This window comes from Chiroxiphia lanceolata, chromosome 11, assembly GCF_009829145.1.
Source record: "Chiroxiphia lanceolata isolate bChiLan1 chromosome 11, bChiLan1.pri, whole genome shotgun sequence".
Classification (NCBI taxonomy): Eukaryota; Metazoa; Chordata; class Aves; order Passeriformes; family Pipridae; genus Chiroxiphia; species Chiroxiphia lanceolata.
In genome coordinates this window covers 4,540,001-4,567,225 of record NC_045647.1, presented here as the reverse complement: position 1 = coordinate 4,567,225, position 27,225 = coordinate 4,540,001, and the positions used below count along the sequence as shown (strand labels likewise).

At 43.4% G+C, this 27,225-nt stretch overlaps 1 protein-coding gene across 33 annotated transcripts in view; it reads right to left on the bottom strand.

Annotated features, from left to right (window-relative positions):
• The window catches only part of FOXP1 (forkhead box P1), a 382,430-nt gene that overhangs the window by 9,769 nt on the left and 345,436 nt on the right, over positions 1-27,225 (bottom strand). For 26 of the 33 annotated variants that reach the window (XM_032699414.1, XM_032699408.1, XM_032699405.1 and 23 more), the window contains 8 exons: positions 21,469-21,552; positions 12,793-12,994; positions 12,605-12,684; positions 11,858-11,959; positions 7,131-7,252; positions 4,994-5,063; positions 3,056-3,094; positions 1,217-1,383 (listed from right to left, as the gene is read on the bottom strand). In XM_032699414.1, the coding sequence (XP_032555305.1) occupies positions 1,217-1,383; positions 3,056-3,094; positions 4,994-5,063; positions 7,131-7,252; positions 11,858-11,959; positions 12,605-12,684; positions 12,793-12,994; positions 21,469-21,552 (866 nt within the window). The remainder of the gene's footprint in view (positions 1-1,216; positions 1,384-3,055; positions 3,095-4,993; positions 5,064-7,130; positions 7,253-11,857; positions 11,960-12,604; positions 12,685-12,792; positions 12,995-21,468; positions 21,553-27,225) is intronic. The other 7 variants (XM_032699429.1, XM_032699434.1, XM_032699402.1 and 4 more) reach the window with 3 other exon arrangements.

Sequence of the window (27,225 nt, the reverse complement as noted above, 5' to 3'; positions counted from 1 at the left end):
AATGTTTAAATTAATTATTAATTAAAAATGAATGTTGCCATCTTTAAAGATTTTTTTTCAAAGCACTTTGTGCACTGATTTAAAATGCTGCAATATCAAAGTATCCAGAGCCTCAGATTCCTTCGTGCCCCCTCCCCTCTGACAACACATTATGCAGGTGGGAAACTTTTTTGCCATTAAATGCTAATTAGTTTCACAACTAATTACTACCATGGTATTAGGTTAATGTTTTTTCTACTTTTTGATTTAGACTTACTTTTGTAAATCCCTTATTCAAATTACTTTGAAGTAAAAGACTACAAATTAGTTCCCTTTTTAATGTGTAATGTGAGCCATGGCAAGGCAGCCAGTAATTTTACAGCCTGTTTTAAGGAGCAGGGGGAAGACAGGCAGTGCAGCTCCTGTGCACGGTCACTCACAGGTATCCAACTGCTCTGCCGAGCTTTGGGAGAACGACAGGACTTATAAACTCTGGTTTCCTCACCAGCCGCCAATTACCCCGTGTGTAAGCTGAGGGGAGGGGGGAGTTTACAGCTTTGCAAACTCACTCCATCACCCCATAAATACTGCACACACCCATCGGGGCATCACACCCTTCCTGCCTTACCCTTTCCTGCGCCAGCTCGCTGCCCGGGTGCTGCTCGCAGTGAGCAGGGACAGCGAGCCCCCGTCACTTCATGTGGTTATAGGCACACTCATTACGCTGCCGTCTGTTGCTATAATGCCCCTATTAATTCTCCTTTTGATATTTTAAGAGCAATCTATAAATCACACGGACCTTCACGTTAATGCTTAGCAAGACCGTTGTGCGTTCAGTGGTTTTTTTCGGACCCGCCAAACAAGCCCATTTCCCAGCTCTGCCCCACCGGCCGTGCTCATCGCGTGGACCGAAGGGGAGAGAAAGCACATTTTTTTCTCCAAGAAACATAGTTGCCCATGAGGTTTTGCAAGGTTTAAAGAAGAGAATTGTAAACAAGTGAACGATTTACAGCCCCGTGTGCTTGTTAGGCTGGGTTGAGCTGATCAGTTTTATGTGGAAACCGGTAAATGGCTCTTTTATGTTCTAATCACCCCAATCATGTCCTCAGATGGAGAGGTCTGGTCTTGCTGCTACATCCATGAACCTCGGGAAAGAACCAGGAAGGTCTCCAGAGTCAACACTTGAGCAGATGGTAAGACAACACCTGGACCAGGCGTGCGCCTGTGCCGTACTCACATCGCTTGCATAGGGGAACGTCCTGGACTGCTGTCACTCCCGTTACTGTTCGTATGCTCCATTGCACCATTGAGCTCTTCCCTCATCGCACTGGCTAAATTGCCCAGAGTGGGATTTCCCATGGAAGCAGTAGTGTATAGAGGTATACTGTTCTCAGCCATTGAAGCCTGCCAAGGACACAAACAAATCCATGAAGAGACATGATTAACGTTTTTATACATTGCACAACATGCTCACTTCTTCCAAAATGTTCTGCACATTTACATTATTTGCAATTACTTTTTTTTTTTTAAATATTGTGCTTTCTGATAGGTATTACCCTGATTCCACCAAGGGAAATTTAACATCATTTACATCTGGGTTTAAGCATTCATAGCTGTATTGGCTTGTGAGAGGACGGAGCTTTCCATTCCCTATTTGCAATTACACCCCCTGGAAAAAAAAAATGTCCTTTCCCTATTTTCTCTTTGCAAAATTATGTTTGGGGCTTTGGGGTATTTTTTGTGGCTTAGGTTTGGGCTTTGTTTTTAATGAAATTGGGAAAAAATTAGAACTGGCTCAGCTGATAACTCCTTCCCACTGGAGTGAGCAGGCACCAAGCAGGAGCGCAGCATCACCAAGTTTGGTTTTCCTTGGGACACACGTGTGAGGCTGCAGTTAGCACTAACTGGATCAGTCTGAGTTCACTGATATACGTGAGAGCTGAATCAGTCCACGTGGAATTTTTTAAACCTCAGCAACTCAGCTATTACCTCAGCTATTACAGATCTTAACCATTTTATTTCTATCTTTCCTTGTTATAAAGAAACACTGTGCAGAGGCACACTGGAGTTAACTTTCTAAATGGAAATCTTTGTAGGAAGAGAATGAACTGTTAAATATTTTGCTTCTGATTCCCACCATTCTGCCTGCTAATATTTACTGTGTGTCAGCATTAGCTCATGTTGATGGCACAGTCCTGTGTCCGGCGCGGCAGCGGTGGGAGCGTAGAAACCCCAAGCCCCGGAGGAGCCCAGTGTTTGGTGGAGATGGGAGGTACTGGAATGAGAGGCATGGGGATGGGAGGCAAGGCTGTCTGAGGCTGCAGTGCTCAGGGACTGGAAGGACATTTAACCATTTCACCCATCCTAGCCAGATCTCACTGACATCATCCATGGCTCTCTGAGCTGTGTCCGCGACAGAGAACCACAGGCGCTGGCTCGGCAGTGCTTGACCTTCTCCTGGGGGAGGTCAGCTGGCTGCAGTGGCCGAGCAAAAAAATCCATCAGTCTGGGTCTGCATGATGCAAACCCTGCCTGTGGGAGGGGAATCCATGCAAACCAAATGCTCTCAGCCTGCTCCTAATTCGTGGGACAAAACTCCTTGCTTGTTGCCGAGCCAGCAGTTCTTCCCAGGCAAGCACAGCCAGAGACAGGGTGGAGGGAGACAGGATGGGAAGGGAGGGCAGGACCAGCCCTCACTACAACATCTTCAGGAGCACAGCCCCTTTTATTCTTCCTTATGTTGACCTCTCCATGTGTAGCCTATGTGTCACACGTGATTACAAAAGCTATTCTGACGGGGAGGATTATTTTTATCTTCCTGATTCAACAACCGACAAACTCATTGTGATTAGGGTATGCGAAAAACGGTTCACATTTCCTGCACTTGGCAAAATAATGACTCAAGTTCTTCACCCACAGTGATAACTTGTAATTGCAGTAAAGCAATTTACTGGGGGAGAGGTGGGACACAAGGAGTATCTGCTATGAAGATAGTAATAGGGGAGGCGGATGTTTTGGGAGCCCCTGTTGACCCGCTGGGAAGAGAGAGCACTGGTGAGAGCAGAAGTCCCCGTACCTTCCACAGACAGAGGGGGGAGAGAGCTGCTTCTTCTCCCTGGCCGTGAGGGAAAACAGATAGAGGAGATGTCAGAGGGTTCTGGGTGAAGGAGAGAGGCAGCTCTGCCACCCCACAGGAAAAGAAACCACAGCCTAGCAGCACACAGTCCCCTGTGCATTCCCTGGCCAGCGGAGAGGCGGCTGTGGTGCTCAAAGGGATGTTCAAGGAGCAGGTCTTCCTAGATGCCCACAAAATCTGGGGGAACACTGCTTATTAATTATTAATTAGACTGAATGTAGGCACTGGCAGGTAAAGTGTCCTTGTGTCCCAGAGGAATTCATTGCCCAAGGTCCAAACCACCCACATGGCAGTCGCCACCCTCATGGCTTCCTCCAGACCCCCAGCAGCACCAGAGCACCCATTGGGATTTTGCCTCCAAAATCCAATGGCGGGGAGAGAAGTGAGGAACCTGCTGCTGTATTTTCACCCTAAAAGAGAACCTGCCTCAGTGAAATTATTACCGTTCACCCCCATTTATTAGAGGGACCACAGTGGTAGCAAATCGGGTCCAGGTTCCTCTCTCAGCACATATGATGCTACAGGGGAGCAAGAGGACGTGGCTCTTCCAGGAAAAGAGGGGAATGGAAACAGTTTGGAGGTTATCACAAAAGACAAGAATGGATGGAGATGACGACAATGACACGTGTTTCAGAAATAAAACACGAACAGTTCCATATGATAAGCATATTAATTGAAATTAGTCACATAGTTAACAATGTGAAGAAATGCAGGATCATTTCATTTTTGCCTTTCAGCCTCATGAATGTAAAATGTGCTTGTAATCTTAATACTATTCAGGAGACAAAGCAGTCTTTAAAAATCACACTCCACAAGACTCAAGGGAAAATAAGTTACTAATGAATGGTATTTACAGTTGCTTCGTTTAAACATGCTTTCCTTGGCTTTCCAGGAGTTGCTGCATAAACTCAAATATTGAGAAGAAATCATTTCTCTCCAAATAATCTTTCTTGGTTGCAAAAAAAGAAGTCTTCTAAACCTTCCATAAAACATGACTGCCCAAGCAAATACCCATGGCCATCAGTGAACTTCTTGAGAAGCAACCTCCAACAACCAACCAGGGTGTTGCCTCCTGGATTAGTTCACACCATATAAAACAGGTTTGAACCCACACACAGACCCACAGACCCCACTGCAAATCCAGGGCACGGTAATGCATTTGTATCTCTGAGGTTTATACAGCACATAATGACTTGACCGGGAGTTTTTGAGCCAGACTGAGGAATTTGTTGAGAGGGTAAAAAGAGTACTTGAAAAAGGGCTGGAGAAATGCACATTTTTAGGTTTCAAGTTATTAACTGTGCACTGACACTTTGTATATTTCTGCATTGTGAAAAACCAGAATTTTTGTCTTACAATTACAGCTTAAACCAATAAAAATTATCTTTTTTTTTTTCTATAGGAATTGCACCGTTTATTTTTTACCAACAATAGGAAGATATGCAAAAATAGCCCTTAAAAGAAAAGGGGGAAAAATGATCTGCTTTCTCTTTAAAGCCATGAACAATAGAAGGTCACGTGCCGCAGTATCCTATCATTCAGCACATTAATAGCTGTGCTAGAGTAATTACACTTGTGGTATTTTTGCCTCAAGTGAAATTCTGAAATAAGAGGATGGAAATTATGATACTGCTGATAAATATTAATAAGTGAACTTTTAATTTTTTTGCCACAATATTCAAAATGCTAAGCATCTAGCTAATGCTGAAGCAGCCTGATATGTGTTTGCCTCCAGGGACTATGATGCTTTATGCACTTAAGAAAAAAGTTTAACGGAATTAAAATTTAATATCTAATTAGAGCAAGGCTAATATATTTTGAAATGAGTGGGGAAGACACACGCCTCTGTTGCATATTTGCTACAGTCATTAATCTTACCTGTAAAGCAGCATTGAGAGGTGTGCAGTAGGTGTGGCTGGTCTGTATGTTTTTAATAAGAGAAGGGTTACTGCATAAGAAAAACATAAAAAGGAGAGTTAAATGCAACCAACTTCTGTGCGACTGTTTCAAGCATGTAATGCTTCCTCCCACACCAGAAAACTAGAGCTGAGACTGGTTTTCCATGAGTTCTCTTTCATTTCTCTTTTTTTTTTTAATTTAAAGAAATTATCTGAGTTTTCAGCTATGGTTATCATGTTTGCCTTTACTAAATAAGGAACATCATTATCTCTCAACGTTACCTCGCCATGTGTTCTACTAGCCTGCGTTAGTAGCACATCTTGGCATCTCTGCTCATTTTAGCTGCATTCAGGAGAAATCCTCCCATTTTCATCATGTCTGGGAGGCAGTTACCACGTAAAGGTCCACCGTGAGGAGGCAACGATCAAAAGCATCACGGGACATTTTAAATAGTGCTTCATCCAAATTACTCTCAAGTCGCTGGCAGCACAGTCTCTCCCAGCACAGCGGGGGCCGTGGTGAGAGAGGATCTGAGCTGTGTTATTTCTTGCCAGGCAAACGGGCAGTGGCCACGGCGAGGGGCTGCCCACACCATCGCCCCAAACAGTCCGTGGGCACGGAGGCGGCAAGGGCAGGAGGCCCACGCAAACCACCACACTGCCCTAAAGGCTCTCTGAATAAAAAATATTCTGGTGCACCACACCGGACCCCTATTTTAGCTGACTTTACGTAAGGGGCCAGATTTGAGGAATATGAATGCTGAGCATATCCACTCTCCCTTTAGGAGGCATCTAAATATCACTGGTTCCACCAGAGGGTAAAAATAAAATTAAAAGAAACACAAAATAGAAACTGGGTTAAAAGTGCCAATGCAAAAAATCTCCCATAAGTTTTATCGCTCACTGGGCATATTTTTATTTTTTTCATGTGGGAATAAATCACGGTGAGCAGAGTCTTAACTGAGACCCTTGCAGAGGAACCAGCAAGGATCAGTTGTCCTGGAGAGATGGCCTTCAAGCAAAGGTCAAAGAAAATCGCTTTGGGAGCCCCAGGAATATTGGTGCAGGGTTGTTGTAGGCACAGGATGGCCTGTTCATTATCATCTTTACAGCCGGTCTCACTGCATTTTCAAACTCTTTAAAGTGAATTCAGCATTTCTGTCTTGTAAGTACCTTACTCTTTCCGATTAAGAGTTGCAAAACAAAGCATACAATTGAAAGCAAAGGAAAATATCAGAATTAAAACTTATCTGAAGCCTTTCCTGGCATATATCTGTCTTCCTGACACGTCTACAGCAGCATATCTGCGCTAGCGCGGATAATTATCTTAGTCTACACTGCTCTATAAATAAATGCTTTAACAAACATGTCACAGTAGAGTTATTACTACAGGCATTTGGATTATCAGAGTAGGACACACAAAATACACATAACGACCAAAAATTTAGTTTCTTTAGCAGCAAAGGTGATGTCACTATTTCGTGAAATGCAAGTCTACATGAGATGGGTAAATCATGCAAAGCAAAGCAACAGCAGAAAAAAAAAATTAAAGCAAGTAAAAGCTCTTACTGTGCAACAAGCTCGCCAAAGTTTTCATCAGGGCAGTATTTTCGAGGACGGCCTCGTTGAATATGACGGCCACGTTTAAACTCTTCATCATCAACAGTCCAAAAGGACCCAAACTCATCCTCTACTCTGATAAAGCACTTATGCAGTGAGAGGTTGGTGCGAATGGCACCCTGGGACAAGAGCAGCAGCAAAGGAGATGAAGTGGAAACAAAGGGACACGGGATCGGGGACAGAACAGACATCAAATACAGGGAAAAGGAAAAAGAAAATAAAATGCAATAAGCATAAGCAAATGGTTTGTGAGGGTTAATATGCATTGCCACCTAAAAGCTACTAGCATGTGATGCAACAAACACCAAGCAAGCAGGGTCAGGGTACTGGTGGGCATACAAACAGTAGTGATGAGATGTTTGTCTTGGTTTCCCTTAACTGAGACAATGCGAAACCACCTGTGGTTGGTCTAACACCAGCTAGCAGCCAAAAGCCTCTACGTTAAACTGTAAGCATGATCCGAGCTAGGCTAAGAAGTTCAAACATGGTGGACATACCCACTGATCTTTTGTGGCCTTCGTTTTTGGAACTCTAGTTCATCCACTGTCCATACTGCCCCTTTAACGTTTTCTACTCGCACAAAACACTTGTGAAGACTAAGATTATGACGCACTGCATTCTGCAGCAAGTATAAAAGAGAAAACATTCAAAAACCTTCTATGAGAAAATGCTCATCATTGTCCAAGAACAGCAGCACAGTCAGCTTGACAGTTCTCATTTTGCAATGTTAAGCCCCTTTCCCCTCCCCGCACCCGCTCGCTTTCCCCGTCTCTTTACATCTTATTTTGCAAAGACAAAATAAATACGAAAGCTTAAACCCGAGATTAAAAATTCAAGTTATTCTTATCAATTATCCCCAGTGTGACTGAGAACAGCCATCATTTTAAGCATGCACATTGTAGAATACAGCACATTTCATACACAACACAAGAGGAACATTGCTTAGACGTTTTCAAAACAAATATATACGCTCTGCAAAGAGAATTTTCTCCCCTCCTGGAAAAGAAAGCAGTTAGAAAGAACAGAAAGGATTTCATGTAAGTACAGACGGCTGGATTTAGCAGCGAGGCACTGGAGCGGGTGTTGCTGCGGTTTCCCACAGCTGGGCTAATGTGAATCAGGTGCTGAACCTCCCTCCACACCCACGGCACGGACCAGGGCCTCGGCAGCACCCCACCGGCCGGCCGGCACCAACTCCTGCCTCCACGGCTTGCTCTTATATGGAAGTTGGCTCCTATTTCTGGCAGACTACTGTAGTGACTGATCTGAGCCTCTGCCAAGTGAAAACATGAGGAGGGCTCTCCGAAACAAAGTGATAATATCCCCACAGTTCATCATGCAGAGGGACCCACGCTCATGGCATCCGATGCCTGGACGTCCGTCCTGCATCAGGAAGGATGAGCCCAGCCAACCCCTTCAACGTGCTGAGGCTGGACACAATGAGGCACTGCAGGCTGCTGGCTTTTCCATCCCTGCTCCGAGATGGTGATGAGAGCCTTGTTACTCCTCAAATTGAGTGCCATGCTCCTTCCCTGCTTCAGGAGTTTTCTGAGCAAATAGCCTACTGCAATGGTTGGACTTGATGATCTTAAAAGATTTTTTCCACTTTAATGACTCTATGATTCTACGAAGCCATTGTTCATGGAATTTGTACATGGAGCTTGTCCCCAGCACTGCTTGGGAAACCAGGAAAACAGGAGAAGCCATTTGCGGAAAATCTGCCGGCGAACAAACTCCATCCTCACTGGCACCATTGATTCAGTCAATCTGGTTGACTTGTTAGCAGGCATAAAGCCAGCCAAACACATGGCCTGGGTCTAGGAAACCAGGAGACGACAATTTTTTTCCTTCCGACATCATCATCATCCTTTTTTTCATGAACATGGGGACTGGATGGTGAAAGGCAGCTCTAATCATGAATGTCTAAATGACTGTGCAAACAAAGGGTATGCACGGAGCATTTGTCATGGAAATTAGGAGGCGGTGGTGTGTGTGCTGGGAGGGGAAGGCAAAGAGTCTTCTGCTCCTTCTCCAATTCCCTGCCATGGCAAGTGCAGTCCTCACACTCCCACCCCAATACGGGTGGAAGATTTGGGTTTTGAACTGCCTTTGCTCAGCAGATGCTTGAGTGCATCTCCTCTGGCTGTAGGTGCCCAATCCAGGCAGTCTGGCTTTTCCACACTGATCTGCTTCTGAACTGGTGGAAAAATAAACCTTGAATATGCTTTTCCTCTCAGCAAGGCAGAAAATCTAGTAGAAAATCAACCTGTCCATCAGGGCTGCTTCCTTCTACTCTTACTTTTTTCTGTTCTTATTTTTTAATGATATTTTTTTTCCCTCCCACCTCTTCCAGATTTCACTACTGTTGACATTTTTGGCAAAATCTCTGATATTGAGGTGGAGGAAAAACATGTAAACGCCCCACACCTTACGAGCTAAAATCAGCCAGCTCAGCAACTGCTGGTGGGTGCCGCACTAGTGCAACCCGACACAGGGCTGCTGGCCCACATCTGGGTAACTCAGGCAGTTTCCTGTGAAAATGGGAACACTGTCAAGTCTGGAGCAAAATGTAAGAATAATAACACTATTTCCCCCAGTGAAAACTGATCTTGTGGTTCATACAGCAGTTGATCAAACACACACGGCAAAGCTCAGCGAAGGGAGTCCTCGGAGTTTGTAAATAGTCTCTAAATACAGGGTTGAGCAGAAATATTTGTGTTCTCCTTTAAATGAATTTAATATTGGAGAAATACTTTACAATCTGTTCTTGTTCTCTTGAAGTCCATGTGCAATTGATGGTTAAGGCTGCAGGACTGGGTTCTTGATATGTTGAAACAGACAAGTCGAGTGTTTACAAGACATCCACGAAGTGTTGCCCTCACTTCCTATTTTCCATGTGATCCCTTATTTAAGGAATTCATGCCAGAAAGAAATTGTTGTGTTTCCCCTGCCTCTGGATACTTGCTATCTAACAGTTTTATTTGAACAATACCCCAACGTGTTGGAGCCACACCTGCAGCCTGTGCCTCATGGCTGTGACTCAGTGCCAGCAAATTACTCCAAAAAATAAAAGCAAACAGACATTGCCTCTGACCTGTCAGAACCAGTTCACAGTGCTCCCCCAGCAATCAGCTTAACAGAAAAATTAGGAGCTATTATTGTAAGATTATATATTTACCTTGTTAAAAATATTTGTATGCAAGCCACTTTTGCAGAAAAATTACCCTGAACATGCTTGAATGTAGTAAATGAAAGGGTTTGTTATTTTAATAACTGCTCCGGCTCTGCCGTACTGCATTTTGGGAAAGAGGCTCATTTTTTAAAGGTCTTTATTCCTGCACTCTTCTGTGTTTTTGAAATAGGGTTCAGGGAAGCTTTCCCTCACCAAACCCTGACCCTAAACTTGGGGAACACTGACCCAAACGCCCCCTAAGCATTAGCTGAAGGTGAGCGCAAATCAGCACATATATATTCAAATTATTCTGATTCTGCAATTAGCCCCTTGTGCTCGTTCTGCGCCCCGTGGGCTTCCCATCATGCCAATCCAGGGCTGCATTTTCATCCCTGCTGTTCCCGAAGGCTGGCAGAAATCTGAGCAGTCTCCAGCACAAAACCCCGCATTACTCCAAGCAGTCGCCAATTTTGCTGGTGCTGCTGGATCTGGGGTGAAGCTTTCCTTTTCCCTGTTACAGGAAACAGGACCTGGACACCTGCAGAAAGTCAAAGTGTCCAAGGAGGGATCTCCCCAGGACACACCCTGCCCTTCTGCAAGCCCGAGGATCTGTAGCTCAGCCTCTTTGCTCCTCTTCTCTATCTGCATGTGGCTTCTGGGACTAGATTTTATGGGATGCAAAAAGCTAATTCCCAAAACTAGCCTCACAGGAGATACAGCCAGGGCTGCCTGCTGCCTTCTTCCACTCCTCCCTCCACTTCCCTTTGCTGCTGGAACTAAATAGGATTTTTACTTTAGCACCCACACCTGCAGCTGCTGAAAGTCCTACTGGAACCACTCCAGCAGCAAAAGACAGGCAGGTCTAAAAGGATCTTAAATCAGGGAAAGTTAATTTCCTTTCTGGATAGTAAGGAAGCTGCAAAGTGAAACACTGCTCATGTTTTCCAACTGCAGGGAAGAATCAAAGCAGCAATCACAGAAACTTTTCCTGAACTTAAGAGTTTCTAGACCAAGTCTGAATATGTACAAAATTGAGCTGGGATCTGAATTAAAAGCAAACCATGCCACTAAAAACCAAGCTAACTTCCAAGGACCATTTTTAGCTCCATCCTCTGAAGGAATTAATCCTAAATGCAGGCTGAGACAGGGAAAACAGAAAGAGCTGATGGGACAGCATGTATGGGACCTATTCATCCTACCTGGTCATTTGAAGTTGTCTGAGAGGAAGAGAGCTGTCTAGATTAAGAGGGGCTCCAAGCACCAGGGTGCAAGTTTTACAGTGATGCAAGATCCTGTTATTTGATTCATTCATTAGTAATTGCACTGGATTCAGAAGCCAATGGGGATATTAAAGTGCTATATATAAGGGAAAAAGTGGTCCCTCCAAAATATAAAATTAACTCCCCAAACTTTTTACCTATCTGTGGTAGTGATGGAAAGAAATTGAAGTGCCAAAACCCAAGTTTATTTCTGTTAAAGACATTTCTTATTGTGGAGTTTGCTTCTTGCATATTACATTCAATAAGCTTCTGCTGTATGATTAAAAAAAAACAGAGAGGAAGGTTGTAACGGAGCTGTATATGTAGTTATGAGTCAACTGATTGAGGAAAGAAATCCACTGATCTATAGATCCTAGGGAAAAGAAGTGGTTGTTGTGATTACAGCTTGCATAACTAAAAAGACAAACAGTGTATCTTCTACTGACACAAGAACTTTTTTTTTACCTCTTTTTTTTTTTTTTTCCCTTTTCTAATACGTTCCAGCTGAAGGGCTTGAGTTTCCCTGCTCGTAGCAACCACACAGAGGAACTCGTGGCATAATCACAGAACATAAAAGCCAATAATGGGGATTCAATTAGTGGTTTTCAAAGGCAGAAGAATTTTTCTGCCAAATATCGAATTGTTCCTGCAGATAAGGCACCCAGCGAGTGTCAAAACTGCCGATCTAAATTTTCACGTCCACATGTCGGTACAATTTGTTATGTCATCAGCAGTGCCTGTTCTGTACATGGCAGACAGCAAAGGCAAGAGGCAGAGGCAGGCTCGGGCTTACCTTCCACGTCGCCGCGTTGCGTCGGAAGTAAGCGAACATTCGCGTGAACCAGTTGTAGATTTCGTTTAGTGTTAGCTGTTTTTCGGGAGATTCCAGGATGGCCTTGTGAAGCAAAGCGATTGCAAGATCAGTTACGAGCACGCCAGTACAAAATACACTCACAGTTTTACTTCGCCCCGCACAAAAAGGGAAGAAAAGGAAGAAAGAATGAAAAAGAAGAGATCTGGAGCAAAAAAATCCGAAGGAGGGTTTTCACAATATGAACTAAGATTAATGGCTGTATTTAACAGTTCAATGGCAAAATTCAAAATGGAATTATCTAATTGTTTTGAGTTTTTATTTCTGTTTCCTTACAGAAATATTAATTTATTAGTCATTCATAAAGCAGAATCAAAGAGAAATGCAAAACATTTCACTAGCTGATTAAAGCTCAGTAATTATTTAGAGCTCAGATTAATTCTAGGGATCAGAGATTACTGTAGCTTGTGATAATTGACTTGCCATCTTTAAACAGGCTCATTTTCACTGTTGTGTGAAATGAATTTCCTAATAATCACATCGTATTGTAATACTTAATCAAAAGCAATTATGTTATATATTGCAGTTCTAAAAACCCTTATAGTAAAGGTTTGAGCATTTGAGCACGCTTACATACCAAAGGTTTGAAAATCTATTTAATCCAGAGTGTGCACATATAGGGAGGCATTTTTTTTCCTAATCCGAACGCGTGTGTTTGGCTCATCTTACCTGTCTAATTAAAGATGCATATGTGAATGGTGGTCTAACTTCTGCGTTCTTATAAAATTCTTGGTTCTGGGCAATATCTGCTAAATAAGAGGAGTTGTTCTGTTATCATCACAGCCTGGTGCCACCGGGCCACGGGCAGCAGCAATCGCCCCCACCACGGGGGGGCTGTGCCACCGGAACCCCCTTACCTGAAGAAATGGGGACGTTGTATTTATCCGAGTACCGCCTCCGGATGGGTCCGACGTTGTGCATGCTCGTGGTAGTGATGACCGACGGTCCCTGCGTGACGGGAGTGATGGGCGCAGTCGGGGTGGTGGGAGTATGAGGTAAGCTCTGCGGAGACGCCTCGGACGCGGTCTTGGAAAGCGTGACGCTCGATACCAGATTCAGCTGCGGAGGGAAGGACGAGGGTTTTGTTACAAACAGCGTTTCCTGATAATTAAGGGCTGCGGAGAAAATTCTTCACGTGGAGTGTCCCTCAGTTCGGAGCAGACCCCACAGCCCGAGCGCTCGGCACAAAGTGCTGCTTTAACATCTCCTTTAGGAGACACCAAAGGGAAATAAATATATACATTTCCGAATAGGTTTTAAAAACAGAACAATGTAGCCTGCTGCCAGAAGTACAAATCATGAATTTTTATCTAAACCTTAAAGCAAGATCTCACACAGTACATAATCGTTTTAATATTTTACTTCAGGTTTCATTGTTTCACAGTCTAAACCCCACACCTCTCTGATTTCCATTCCATCATTATGCATGGCTTCTAATCAGTCTTCTTGGATATTTCATTGAAGGCATAAGGCTTAAAATAAAAGGCAAGACTTTCCTAGGGACGTGCTAGGGAGAAATGCAATATCTCTCTTCAACATTTGGGCTTTTCTTTTTTTTTTTTCCTCCTCTCTGTTCATCCATTTTAAAAGCAAAGCCCAGAGTAGGTTAACACTGGAATAATTTAATTAATCACAGTGCATGAAATACTATGAGCGTTCAGCCCAGCACAAGTGGTACCACTCTTTCTTTTCCTTCTCGGACGGAAGGCATCAGCATTACCTGCACGAAGCCCAGCCCCACTCATGTGGTACCGTGCCCCAGCAGGCTGTAAAACACACCTGCCCCCGGAATTGGGTATCAAACCCAGCTCCAACCCGAGTGTTTTCGATACACAACCCTATTTATATAACCAGCATCCACATTCCTCCCCGACCCTTTTTTTTTGCCCTACAACGTCCTTTGAAAGACGACGCTCAGTCTCAATAGGTCACTCCTGCTGAAGTATTTTAAACAAACAATCCGATCCCTTAACTACAACATCAGAGAAGAAGACTGCGAAAAAGGCTCTTTGACTACTTTCACATTTCCTTCCCTTAGGCAATTTTGCAAATAATATTGGTGAAATCCTGACCTCACTGAAGTTGGTAGCAAAATTCCTACTGAATTTAACAGGGCCAGAATTTTACAACTTTTGTTCATGATTAAAATTCCTCTTTTGCTGGACATTAAACCTTCAGAGATGAAGGCAAGGCACACGATGCAGCTATGCCCCCAAATATCTCATGTTTATCCATAAGGCACTGTAATAATTTTCCTCGTATGAAAGTACCCAGATAAGAAAACTCCTATTAGCAGCCCTCATACAAGTTAATAGCCCCAAATAACGTTTCTTTATAAAAATAATAGGATTTATCCAAAACAAAGTTAGTGGAAAATAAAGAGCTGTAGCATTACAGAGAGGATACCAACGCAAAAAGCCCATCGCCCACGGAAAGGGTGGAACCAAGGGAATATAAATTGTGATTGCTTTTCCTTCCCGATGGTGAGAAGGAGTGAGCTGAGGGGAAGCCCCGGACACAAACACCCAGCACAGGCTGGTGCCACAGGGAGGTGGTGAGCAGCAGACCTGCAAACATTCACCTTTCTGTGCAGGTGCTTACAAACAACTCGCCTTCCAGTGGGAAATATTTAACACTTTGTGGCAAAGCCACAGAGTGTGAACCCAGAAAGGGATGATGGTGGTGAAATACAGGTATCGATTTCCCAGAGTCCTATTCTGGTCTGAACCACTACCTGCAGCCTGGAACTGAGCCCACCTGTTTGAAACCTCATGGTGCCAGGCACTGCCACCACATGCCACCCAGACCGCTCGTTGACTGGCATGATTTAAGGACACTGATTAGGGACATATAGATAGTAATGTCTCCCTGTTATCCATCTATCCATCTATTACATATGATAAAAGGACCAGTGATGATAATAATAGTGCAACTGACAGGTCTCACCATGAAATTAAATCTACTGTATTTTATCTCAGTTTCTAAATGGACATTTTAACAGTCCAATAACTGCGAGGAAATCTGCATCAATTTTAAGTGCCCTTCTCAGCGCAGGCTCAGCAGCCAGGCCCTCCTGTTGGAAAGATCACTGCTCCTGCTTCATCATTACGGCTCCAACTACTCCATTTCAAAAGAGTCCCCTTCCTTTTTCAGCATGTAAAAACTTAACATTTAATCTGTTTCTACTGGGGAACTGTGAGAAAGGATCCACAAAGGTCAGTGTTCCCTGCTTAAAGAATCTGAATCAAGTTAAATTTCTTTAGGCTTTTCAGCATAGGTAGCGATGAGGAATAAACACAGAAGAGGACGAGCAAAGGGGGGGGGCTTTAACAGGCTTGACAAATGACACTGTGATTCACACCCACTGCTGGGCTGCCACTAATAAGCTACAGAGGAAGCAGCCAATCTCAGCTAATTACCAGATAAAATTGTATTGTAAGGACTCTAATTAGGAGATGCTTATGGAGGTGATCTAATGATTAAACGCTGCATCCAAGTGACCCCACCATCAATGTGCAGTGGTGCAAGATGTCACCGGAATATTTTGTAGAAACAGTAATTTTATTTCAAGGAGGGGAGGCAGTAATATTTGTAATAATGGCTACGAGGTAAACTAATTAAAAGACAGTTCCTAAAGGAAGACTGTGGCTTTGAGCAGCTGTGGCCGTTCCAAAACAAAGTGCCAAATCTCAACAGAGGAGCTGCAGTCAAGTGGAAAATTTCTGCCTGACCTCTGCTCTCGCTATTAATTTGCAGGAAACCTAATGACACATATACATATTCCCACAAAATTGTTCTAATTGCTAATTTGCCAAAGGAGCCCAGTTTCCAAATTAAACATGACTGCAGTCTGTGAGGAAAGAGAGAACAAAAAGCTGGAACGCAGCGAGTCTGCCGCGTTTCACCTCCGACGACCATTTGTGAGCCTGAACCAACAAGTTAATGAAACACGACCTTGTCCATTGCTAGCAAAGTTTTTCCTTTTTCCGTGTTTTATTTGATGACATGCTCCTCTTCCAGCTGGGTTCCCCAAACCCGAGCCAGGGTAAGGGAGGAGAGGGCTGCGCTCCCTCCACAGCCTTCACTGCTGCTTTCTTTGTTGCATCGATAGCGCCAAGGCTGAAAAATCGGTTGTGAATTAGAGCAGAATAACAAATTATGAATGGTGTTGGTTTTGTTGCCATCTTGAATTATTAATCTGAATGGTAAACTATTAAATCTTAATATTGGCGTCAATTAGAAACGTGGAAGCGGCCATGGATGACTGTGCAGGGCAAAGATCAGGGAGGGACTGGGCTGGGAGGGTTTCTTTTCCTGATGGAAACTCGACACGGTTTCTCCCTGTTTGCATTTGCTATTTAAAAACAAGTTACTATGATTAGAAAAGTTGTTCGAGTTGGTATTTTGTACACAGCCGCCTGTTTCCCACATACCGTAATTTTTGGATGAGGTATCGCTGCTGGCAGAGGGAAGGGAGCCCGAGTCACAGAGTGAGGACTTCAACATTCAAGTGTTCTTGCACTGCAGCAAGACACAATGTGGGTGCTCTCTGAGTACACCCTTGCACCAAGGAGTTAAATGTTTTCGTAATGTTTGTACTGGGGATGGGGGGAAGGGAAGATTTCTTCCAGCCTTCAAAAAAAACTCAACCAAAAATAAGAAGGAAAAAAACCAACGGAAAACCCACCAAGGCCCACAACAGTTTTAGGTCCTAAAATTCGGTAAATTCAATCACTGAACCTTGTTGGTTCCTTCATTCAGTTTTGGTTTTTGAGAATATTTCCTCATACTGTTTTGACTTCATCATAAATGCCATAATTGTTTCAGCATTCAATATCCTGCTTAGGATTTTATTATTAACCTTCCCTTTCAAGAAACAGTCGTGTCTTCCTATTAAAGGTGAAAACTGAGTCATTTTCTTTTTTCTTTAGGTATAAACAAGGCAGAAAGGCAACCCTCTCCTTCACCCTGTAAAACAGATTTCCAGTAAGTGGCTCTCCCACTAGGGCTAAGTCTGATTTCTTTTTGTGTAAACATTTTACATGACAATAGTGGCTGCACATAAAAACAGCCCTGAAACTCTTTTAAAAGAAGAAATATATATATATGTTTCTAAGTGTCACGGTGGGGCCATACCCACTGCTGCAGGGCAGTGACTCCTCTGTGATGGAAGCTTGCTGCTCTGGGCCCAACTGGGGCTGAGGATTTATCTGCACTGAGTTCCTGAGACTGAAATACTTTGGAGCAGAAACTCATTTTCTTAACACCGAGGGCGAGAGAGAAAGTGAATACTCGGCCTAAAACTTAGTTCAGTGCTGTGTCTTCCTCTCCCTGTTTCAGCCTGGACACATTAGTGTATTGGATGCAGAGCCTGGCAGGCAGCAATCACTTAGCAGGTGTTGTTATTGGCAGAAATACTAAGGAAACTGAAGCTGAGGAGTGAGACTTAATGAAAACCAGTATATAAAAACAGCTTTTGTTGTGCTTGAGAATCTCTCTTTATTGCTGCGTATCGTTATTTTTTCAAACTATAAAGTACGGCTACAGCAGCTAAAATGCTCAGTCATTACCTCAACAGTTAAAAGACTCTTTTTTTTTTTTTAATGCTTTGTTATTACAGTTGCTAAAAACAGTATTTCAAAACAATCATAACTGCTATGGTTAAGGGGAAAAAAAGGTACATTAAAGAAGGGATATCTAGCAGTGCATCTTATTTAAAGTGCCAAAGTGTCTTTAAAAGTTTTCTATTTTTAAAAGATGGTTATAACACCTAGTATGAAGAATTACTTGTTGGTTGATGCTTTTTCCTTCTCCCTCCCTTCCTATGAACTTCGACATAAGTTAATCCTCCCAAAAGAAAGCACATTTCCATTTGAACCTATTATGCTGATGGCTAACACCGATGAAAAGACCATGTTGGGGAAGGTTTCTTAATAGCAAAACCAGGGTGACAATTCTTGAGAAATTGTTGTTCCGGCTTTTGTGTTGTGGTTTTGGTTTTTTTACCTTGAAAAAAATTCACCTCACCGGAACACGTCACAGCACGTTCTGCCTCAGACAGCTTTGTTCTCACTAGAGTCAGGCCTTTAGTCCCACCAAAACAACACGTGTAGCACAAAGAGGAACAACTCTGCCTGCCCCGAGTGTTAAGTTGTGCGATTCCTCAATTTTTTTTAAAAGTGCTGCCATTGAGCATTTTAATTATAAAGCTGTGCATCTTTAAAGGTGGTCCTGAGTGCTGCCCCAGCTCCTGGAGTGTTCCCCCTCCACACCCCCTCCTCTCTGCCCAGAAGGCCCTAGGGAGCAGCACACCAGGCACGGACAGTGACCTCCCCACTCAGGTACCCATCTGCCAGGGATTTGGGCCATCTACCACCACACTATATAGGAAGGTGCTTGAATCTTATCAGCTTCAGTAGGTCCAGAGAACTTTAATGAACAGATATCTGGGTGGGTTAAAATGCAGGGGCCACTCCACCACCCTTAAGCTCAGTATTACTGCAAGGAGCTAAAGCCACCTAAAGGTGGGGATGAGATGGATGGACACAGCTAAACCAGACAAGTAACCCTTACCCAAAGCTGGGTTGGGTTTTGAACTGATGCACAACCATCAAGAATTTGGCTGTGGTCCAACTGGTCCAACACCACCCACTCAGCTACTGCCCAGAGCTCAAAAGGCAAATATGGTACCACTGGTCAGTGTGGATTACACATGGCATGTGGTTAACACAGACACCCATATAACCTGCCAGCAGCAAAACAGTTTAAAACAAGCATTAAGATCCTTTAAGTAGAATAAAAACATTTCCTCAGTCATGAAAAGGCTGTAATTTTAAATCCCAATTCACTGCTATGTTTGGATTCACAGCCGTCTTTTCCTTTAAAATCACCAAAGCACCGTAATATATTAGTTCTAACATACACCTTGCATTAGTTATGTTGGCAGAAAAAAAATTAATTACTGGATGTAAAGACTACTTTGCAGTGCAATAATGGTCATCAGATCTTTTTACCAAAGTCCTATCCCACTGAGTTAAAAGGATGAGGGTCTAACAGAGTCTATGCAATGCCTGTGTATTTTTTTCACTAGGAAAGCACAATTTATGCAAAACACTATACTTCTACGTTTTATAATTGATTTTCAAATGCTTCACCTATACATATTTTAATAATTTCTGATTTATCAGATGGTATCTATAATAAATTTTTCTATATTTCAATAAATGAAAAGAAGGCAGTTTCAATCCAACAACAGAGTGCCACACAATATAGGCCTGTCAGGCACCAATTTTTACTTCTAACATGTAAGTTAAAGGATAAGGAATTTATAATGCTGCCTGTGAACGAAACCACTTTTCATACACAAATGTGATCTTTTTTTTTCCAAAGGGTAATACAACAGTACATTTACATAAACTAATCCAAACAATCTATGTATTTGACAATGGCAAACCTCACACAGACTGCCTATTGTTGGTTTACATCTTGGAGTTCTTTATGTTGGCTTGTAACACTGCTCTAGCTGTCAAAGGTTTGACTTGGACTCTAAATAAATGGTTATAGAAGTGCTGTGCAGCGATATTGGACTTCTTTGCAAAAGAAAACCTGCTGTGTATGAATTCAAAAGCTATTAATTTTTCAGTCAAAAATATTCATGCCTATTTCTTTTAATAAAGAAACACTGTGCTGAGCAACTGAGAGATAATGTTGACTAGTGGTACAGAATTTTCAATAGAGCAGTTAAAAATAAATTTAGTAGGAGGTCCCCAACAAAGCTATAATTTTCCAGAATGTAAAACATTTTTAACACTAATCAAGACAGCCCTTTTCCCCCTGCGTTCGAGGGTTTTTTTCCGCTGCTTTTCCCTGTTTATTAGCTGTTAACACTAATCTTCATGGCGACACCGCCTGGTATCTCCGTAGCCTACAAGCCCCGCCAAAGCTTCCTGCCCTCCGCGGCCGCGCGTCGGTCACGAGCTGCCTTTGCCAAACCCCGCTCGCCTTCTGACGATTTCCTCCCTTCGGTTTGTAATCCCTCCTCCTGAGGGGCACTGCTGTTATGAAAGGCCTCAAGGCAGAGCGCTTTGAGACTCCCAGATTATTCCGCTGTTTTAATTTTTAATCCAGTAAGAGCTATAGAAACCAAACCTCCTCCCCATTCTGTTGGGTCTACGCACTTTGCCAACAATGCGCTGAAGTATTTGCATTCAGGCTGAGATGGATGTGAGGAACTAGAAGAATGCTATTTTTATAGACACTGTCAGTAGTTTCCACTCTAGAGGGCTGGTGTCCACTGGATCAGGCAATTTTAGGCATCTCTACAGCTTAAATGGAAGGGTTTATATGTACCACTCAACTCTCTCCAAAAAGGCAAGGAAATTTCCCGTTGACTTTGACATCTGCTCCAGTGTTGCTGAATAGCCTGCAATTTTCTGTCTAGTAGCCTCCCTATGCACTTCTGCAACCATTTATTTCCAACTACATGGAAACTGAGAAATCCTTTTCTAGTAAAAATGTGTGCGCGAAGTGTTTAATGATTTTATGTTCTCTATCTCTGTAATGTGTTCTGTTTCAGACATTAATTTTGTCTACCAACTGCATCTTGGCAGGCTACCATATTTGCTGGGTTAATAGTCTGACTCCTTTTTATTTCTATCACCATAAATCATACATATATGGGTGTGTGTTTGCTTTATTTATAGAAAAAAAATCAGTCAAAACAGATAAACCAATACTTTGTCATTATGCTGCATCATTGCATATTGATTAAAATTGCTGGTACTAACTATAGATTGTCAACGCTCAATTAATTTTCACACAATGACTCAAAGCAAAATCAAATAAAGCCAGTGTACCTTTAAATCTTACAAATCTTAAAATCAAGAAGCAAAGCACTCTCTCCATTTTGAATAATCATTGGAAGCTCCAAGGAACATTTTCAGCATTAAGAGGTTGGGAGAAAACAACACCTGAAGAAGAGTCATTTCAGCCAAGGAAGGAGATGAGGGATTTGCATGGGTTTGAGGGTATCCAGGAGTTTTCTTGGGCTGCAAAGCCATTTACTTCTCCTGCTTCCCCTTTTTCAAAGAGCAATCTGGAGTGGAGAAGGTTTCACTTCTCAGTTTCAACAGTATAAAACCTGATACTGGGTAACCGTGATTATCATCAAAATGTGCAGTTAAGAGTCTCTTCTATTGTAAATGTCTGTCAGACAGGGAGAAAGCAAAATAAATATACTAAATATAATTTAATTACAACTCCTTCCTGACACTTCCTAAGATTTCATCCCAGTCAGACTGATGTAAAGTGACTCACAGGCTAGTACATGAGGCCAGAAAAAGGCCCAGTGCATCAGCTTTAGAAGAAAATTTGACTTTGAAACTCCCTGAAGACAGAGGGATGACAAAACCCAACTGCACTTCACATCTCCTCCCCTCACCCAGCTCTGGAGTGGGCCAGACTCCAGTGGGGAACAGGAAAGAGAGGTCTGTTGTGAGGGTTGTTTTTTGTTTTCGGCACGAGTTTGTACTTACGGGCTGAGGGGTGGCTTTTGGTTCAGTTGACTTCACATGCAGGTGTGTCATCATGGCTTGCAGGCGCTCTTTATCTTTTGCAAGCTGAAAGGAGAGAGAAAAAAAATACCCTCTGTTACTCGTACAAATAAACCCCAGCCTCTGCTTATTCCTAATTAAACAGCTGGCACCGAGGCATGAGACAGAAGAGTTTTATTGCTGAGTAGTTTGGAAATTGTATATGGCCTATTCGTGAGGTAAAGCTAACGCGTGGTGCTGGGTGTCACTATTTCCCAAAGCAAAATGCATTAGCCCTCGAGTGAGAAGAGCTAGACCTGCTGGCACCAAGAGCTTCACTCCAGCCCTGACAGCTAAAAGACAACAGTGAATCATGTTTATTAACCAGCCCCACTCTGGCTCAGGAGGCGCAGCAGAAAGCAAGCAGGGCAGTGGCTCCAGGATGCATTTTCCTCCTTTCAGACCAGAAAACAAGCAGCACAGATGGGCTGTGGCTTTACGTCATCTACAGGCTTTGTGGCACATGCAGCAAGCGCAGACAGCGGTGGTTAAACCACACGAGGCAGCTCTGCGGGGCTCGTCGGCAGCCTCAGCTCCAAAAGCACCTGGATTTTACTTGAGAAGGTGACAGAGCCCTTGGCAGGTCACCCTGGGAAGCCAAGCTGGGACCTCAGCAGGGGTACCCCAAGTGAGTGGCAGGTCCTGCTCTGGAAGCTGCCAGCATCCCTCTGGCATAATCCTGAGGGCAGTGGGGTGGGAAAGGCTGCAAGCAGCAGGAATCACCCCAGAGCACTCATCCTGGGGCACCCAATGCCACAGGACCAATGTTTTTGCCCTTTTTCATCGGTCACTTCAGGTCCAAGAGCTGGGGCAAAGCTCTTGGTCTAGATGTCTCTTGCATTTTATGGTTGAGATCCACACCAGGCCACAGCTGGAGTCTCGGGATCACTGCATGCATCCATAGCCAGGTCAGCTTCCCAATTCATTTCAGTGCACTGGACAGATACTAAATTTCATTATTTTTGGAAACAAGGAATTTTTTGAATGTGTGAATATGACTTTTTCCAGCTGCTCTTCAAAAAAACTACAGCGGAAAGATATTAAGAATACTACTAATGAAAATGGAGTGCTATTAATCTGCATGCCCAACACAAAGGTTCCTGCTTCCAACAGGACTTGGATCGGGTTCTTACAGATGACAATTTTTGCAGAGCTGAGTTTTTGCTTTAGACAAGCCAGATTCCTGGTGCCAAAAGGAGAACTGTGCTTGCATTCCAGCAAAACTTTAAACAACCTGCCCACCTTATCATCGTCATCTGTTTGTAGCAGTAAAGTTGGGCTAAGTGTACATAAAAGGAGACTTGGTCATAAATCTCCATTCATAACCTTATGGTCAAGGTTGTCCTGCTCTTCTCAAGGCAAGGGGTTTCTGAGAGTGCCAGAAAGGCATCACAATGGGATAAAACTCAGTACGTGAGTTTCCAAAACAGGAATTAAATAAAGGAAAAAATGGTGTCACCACTGCACGCTCTGGAAATGCAAAAGCAAAAATCACCAGGCTTTTCAAATGGTTGCTCTTTTCTTGGTCAAAAACCTCAAAGGCAAGAGAGAAAACCTGACACCTACAGCAGATCTCCTGCAATCTCATCCCAGATCTGTGCTGGATCCTTCACAGGAGAGCCAAATGGCAGTGATGGGCTCTTATTGAAGCCCTGCAGAGAAAGTTCTCCCTCTGAGAGTCCTCCAAGGACCTCCCCAGAGGAAGGAGAGGGCTCACCCCTCAGCTGCCATGCTTCACACAAAACAAGCGAAGCCAAGAATTAGTTGTGCTCTCCGTGCAGCTCTGTTGTGCAGTCCCTCATTCCTCGCAGTCGCCGGGCACACGGGCTGCTTGGCGGGGTCATCTGTGCATTAAATTTTGGTCCGCAGGCTACTGCAGAAGAACAACATCTCGTAGCCAAAATAAACAAAAGGCAGGCACCTGAGAGCTTCCTGCCAGCCCCGGCACGGCGGCAGGAGGGGACGGCACCCGGGCAGCACAGGGCACACCCTGCCGCGCTTCCTGCGGCCCCCGCGGCGAGGGGGAGCGGGGAGAGGGGCACCCCCCTCCCCACCGCCGGGGTCCTTGTTTGTAGTGTTTTCACTCATCGTCTCAGCAATGCTTTTAACGCCGAATCTGGTGGATGGAGGTTATTAAAGATCCTCTCGACATTTCAGGCAGACACACGCTAGCATTTTGTCATAGTCTAGGAATTCAAACACTCACCCAGTTAGGCAGGAGTTTAAATTATGAAAAATAGAGGTCTCTCGGTTTCAAAGCACTGAAGAGAAGTTAAAAAATCTGAAGAATTTCTTTAAACTGTTTTTCCCTTAGGTCAGGAAGCAGTAGTGATATAAAACTAGAGTGTCACTAGTAGCCTCTCTGGTCAGTGGGGGTCATACTAAAGAAGCCACAAGGGCTTGCCTGGCCACTGGTGGGAGCAAATTCTCACTGGTGGCACTCACTGGAGTGCAGATGGTCCAGAAACAGGGATTATTAGTCAACAAGCAGGAAAATGCTCTCGGTCTACTGATAGTGTTGTTCGGCAAGGACAGTTCTGACATGGATGTAAGGATCTGCTCTGTACAGGGCGCGTGAGGAAAATAATACAGTCCCATCCAAAGCCTCTTTCTTTTTTTCCTGTATCCATTTGGAAAGCTCTGCACGGTGGGAGTTCTCAAATGGCCACCCAGTTCTCCATGATAAGCCTGATTTTGTGAGGTTTCCCTCACCTCTGGAGGTACAAGCACGATGCAGGTGCCCAACTGTGGTTCAACAGAAAACACACCCAGAGAAAGGTAATAAGCTTTGTGAGCTTGGACACCAAGACACAAACCTTGTCCTGGAGAGGTTAAATCCTAAAACTACACCAGTAGGAAAGCTAGGAGAGGAAAGCACAGAAAGTACAGGCCAGAATGGGCTCAAGGCAACAGGGTGACCAAGGAATCAGAGAAAAGGCATTAGAGGCTTAGATGATGGAGAAATTGCACAGGAGAGAAACCAGACAAAAAATAATGGCAAGAAGCAGAAATGGAAAAATGAGCATGAGGGCATTCAGTGGGAGCACAGCCACATCAAAAGGGGAGAGCACTTCAGCAGCAGGATTTTGTACAGACCAAGGACAAAGGAGAAGGAAGTCACTCATGGGCGATGCAAGAGGCAGCCAAGACACAGCCCTCCCATTCCACACCTAGTTAGGCTGTGCACTATAAAGGTTTAGGATCCACTTGCCAAGAGTGTCAATGGATGCTGTAAGAAAGCAGGCCCAAGCAGTGTTTTCACTGCACTGAAAATGGCCAGCTTCTTAATTTTGTCCCATTGCAAGATATTTCTCTAAACTTATCACAGCCTTGTTGCTATCCTGAAATGTTTTCCCACTCAAAGGTGGTGCTGCAAAATGGATGTTCTATTCCAGCTAAGAACTAGCTAGGGATAGGATATGTTCCTGTGTTTGTGTTTTACCCAACAGCCCAATTCTCACTATTTATAATGGCAACAAATGATCATGTCAAGATGGTTTAAACAAAGTGAAATATGAGACGATCTCTACCTTGTCTGTGATTTTTTAAGTATGTTTGTGATGGGAATGCTGAGACCCAACTTCAAGATTTTTGCAAAGGGCATTTGCAATCAAACACAAAATAGATCTGACCTGTTTCTTTCCAAAATTTTGATTCAAAATTACTTTCTTTAAAAGATATTACACTTAACTCTGTCTGTAACACTGATAAAACTATTGTGCATAAAATAAATAAGAACATAAAGAAAAAAAGGAAAGGTTTGCATTTGGGTCCATCACACTCAAAACCTGGAGCGTGCCTATCAGGCGGAATGAATTTGTTTTGATGGGGTTGTACATGCACGGAATGGTGTGGTATGTAGATCCTGCCATGGTCCTGGAGTCTGAACAGTAGGTGATACTTCACAGTTCCACTGTAAGGCACAGCTGCTCACCAGTGCTGAGCACTGTGGGTCACTGGGAGAGGCTATGGCTCCCTTTTGTATCTAACTCACACAACTCAGCCTCCACAGGGCTTGGGGAGCATCATCATCTTGGTGATGCTCCACTATGTGAGGTCAGTGGTCTTCAGACCATGTCACTGAACACCCCACTGTTGGGCCAGACTTTTGGTTTTATTACAGTTCTGTGCAAAACCAAGTTACAGCCACACAAACTAGGTACTGGAGGACAGACCCTTGAACGTATTTAGGCAGGGTGTTTTTAAACTATCACAGGATTGATACATGGGATGAAAGAAGAAGGGAAACAGGGAAGTTACAGGTACATTTCAGAAGTAGGACCACCCTCCTCCTCCACCTGTCCTTGCTGGCCAATATATAGATGGTCTCTGTTATCATTATCCCCTTCTAAATTAGGTCTCCAGCTCATTCTACCTACTGTTCTCAGATTGGCAAAAACAAATCCAGAACTTTTTGGCACTCCTACCCCTTTGAAATTACGGTCTCGCCTTGGGGACCTTATGCTGCCTTCCCTTGCATTGACTCCAAGCTCAGAGGCATTCCCAGAACCAAATGGGTGTGAAGTTGTAACTCTTAGTCATTTACAGCAACTAGCAGAATGCACTGCTGATAAACCTTTCAGAAGTATTGTCAAGGGCTTATGGAGGGGTGGCAACCAAATATCACTGTCCTGTGCAACTATTAACACAGGGCATCCACCTGTAGTTCCAGGCACAGCCATTCTCAGTGGCTGTGGGAGAGAAGGATTAATGCTTTTCAAGCTGTTACTGAAGAATCTAGATTTACCTTCAGCCTCAATATTACTGCACCTTGGTGAAAGATTATCTCATATCTCAGTTTACCAGGAAGACTGTAGATTTTTTTTTTTCCTAATTCCCGAGAAACTTGATAAAATAACAGACCATTTCTCATAACATTTTCTGCAAGACTCTGATATTTTATGACTGGTAGTTTGATTTTTATAAAACTTGTATTAAAATAGTTTATATTGCTTCAGCTAATAGTGAAAGAGTGTCATGACCAGCGTGTTCCTTAAAGTAAAATTTAGGAAATATCTATGAAAGAAAAAGGGTAATTTGTAAGATAAGAAGATAAAAGGCATTTTTTTAAAAATGCTTATCTTGAAAAGTAACAACAAGAAGTTTAAGTGTGGTTTTGCTGATTTTTCTCTCCAACTATTTGAAGCTATAAATGACTTAACTCAGTAAAATTCCAAATGTAATTATCTTCTGTACTTAGCCCAAGGCTTTCCATATATCTCTACACTGCTGTCTTGCATACAAAATAGGTTTTTCAATAGCTGGTAACTATATAATGTACAACATTGTTTTAATTTCCCCTTCTTTGCTAACCTCTTGCCTACACACAGACACACTGTCACAGCTGCCCAGCCAGAGCAGTGAGGTGCAGGGAGACAGAAAAGACTCGGAAGCGTTTGGAAAGGCAGTTACACAAACAGCTCATACCTTTGCATCACAATCAATATATTCCAATTTACCCCCTTTTGGCAGTTTGAACAAAACTTATTTGCTACAAATGGCAAAAAATAATAGTAATAATAATAATAATACAACAACAACATGGAGAGTATTAGTATATGAGAGACCACCAAACAAGCCAAGTCATGCAGCGTTTTGAAATAAACATCAACCATTTCCCCTGGGTAGCAACAACTCCAAGTGAAGGGGACCATATTCTGTTCACCCCCCTCCACCCCCCAGGTGGGATAAAGAGCATTA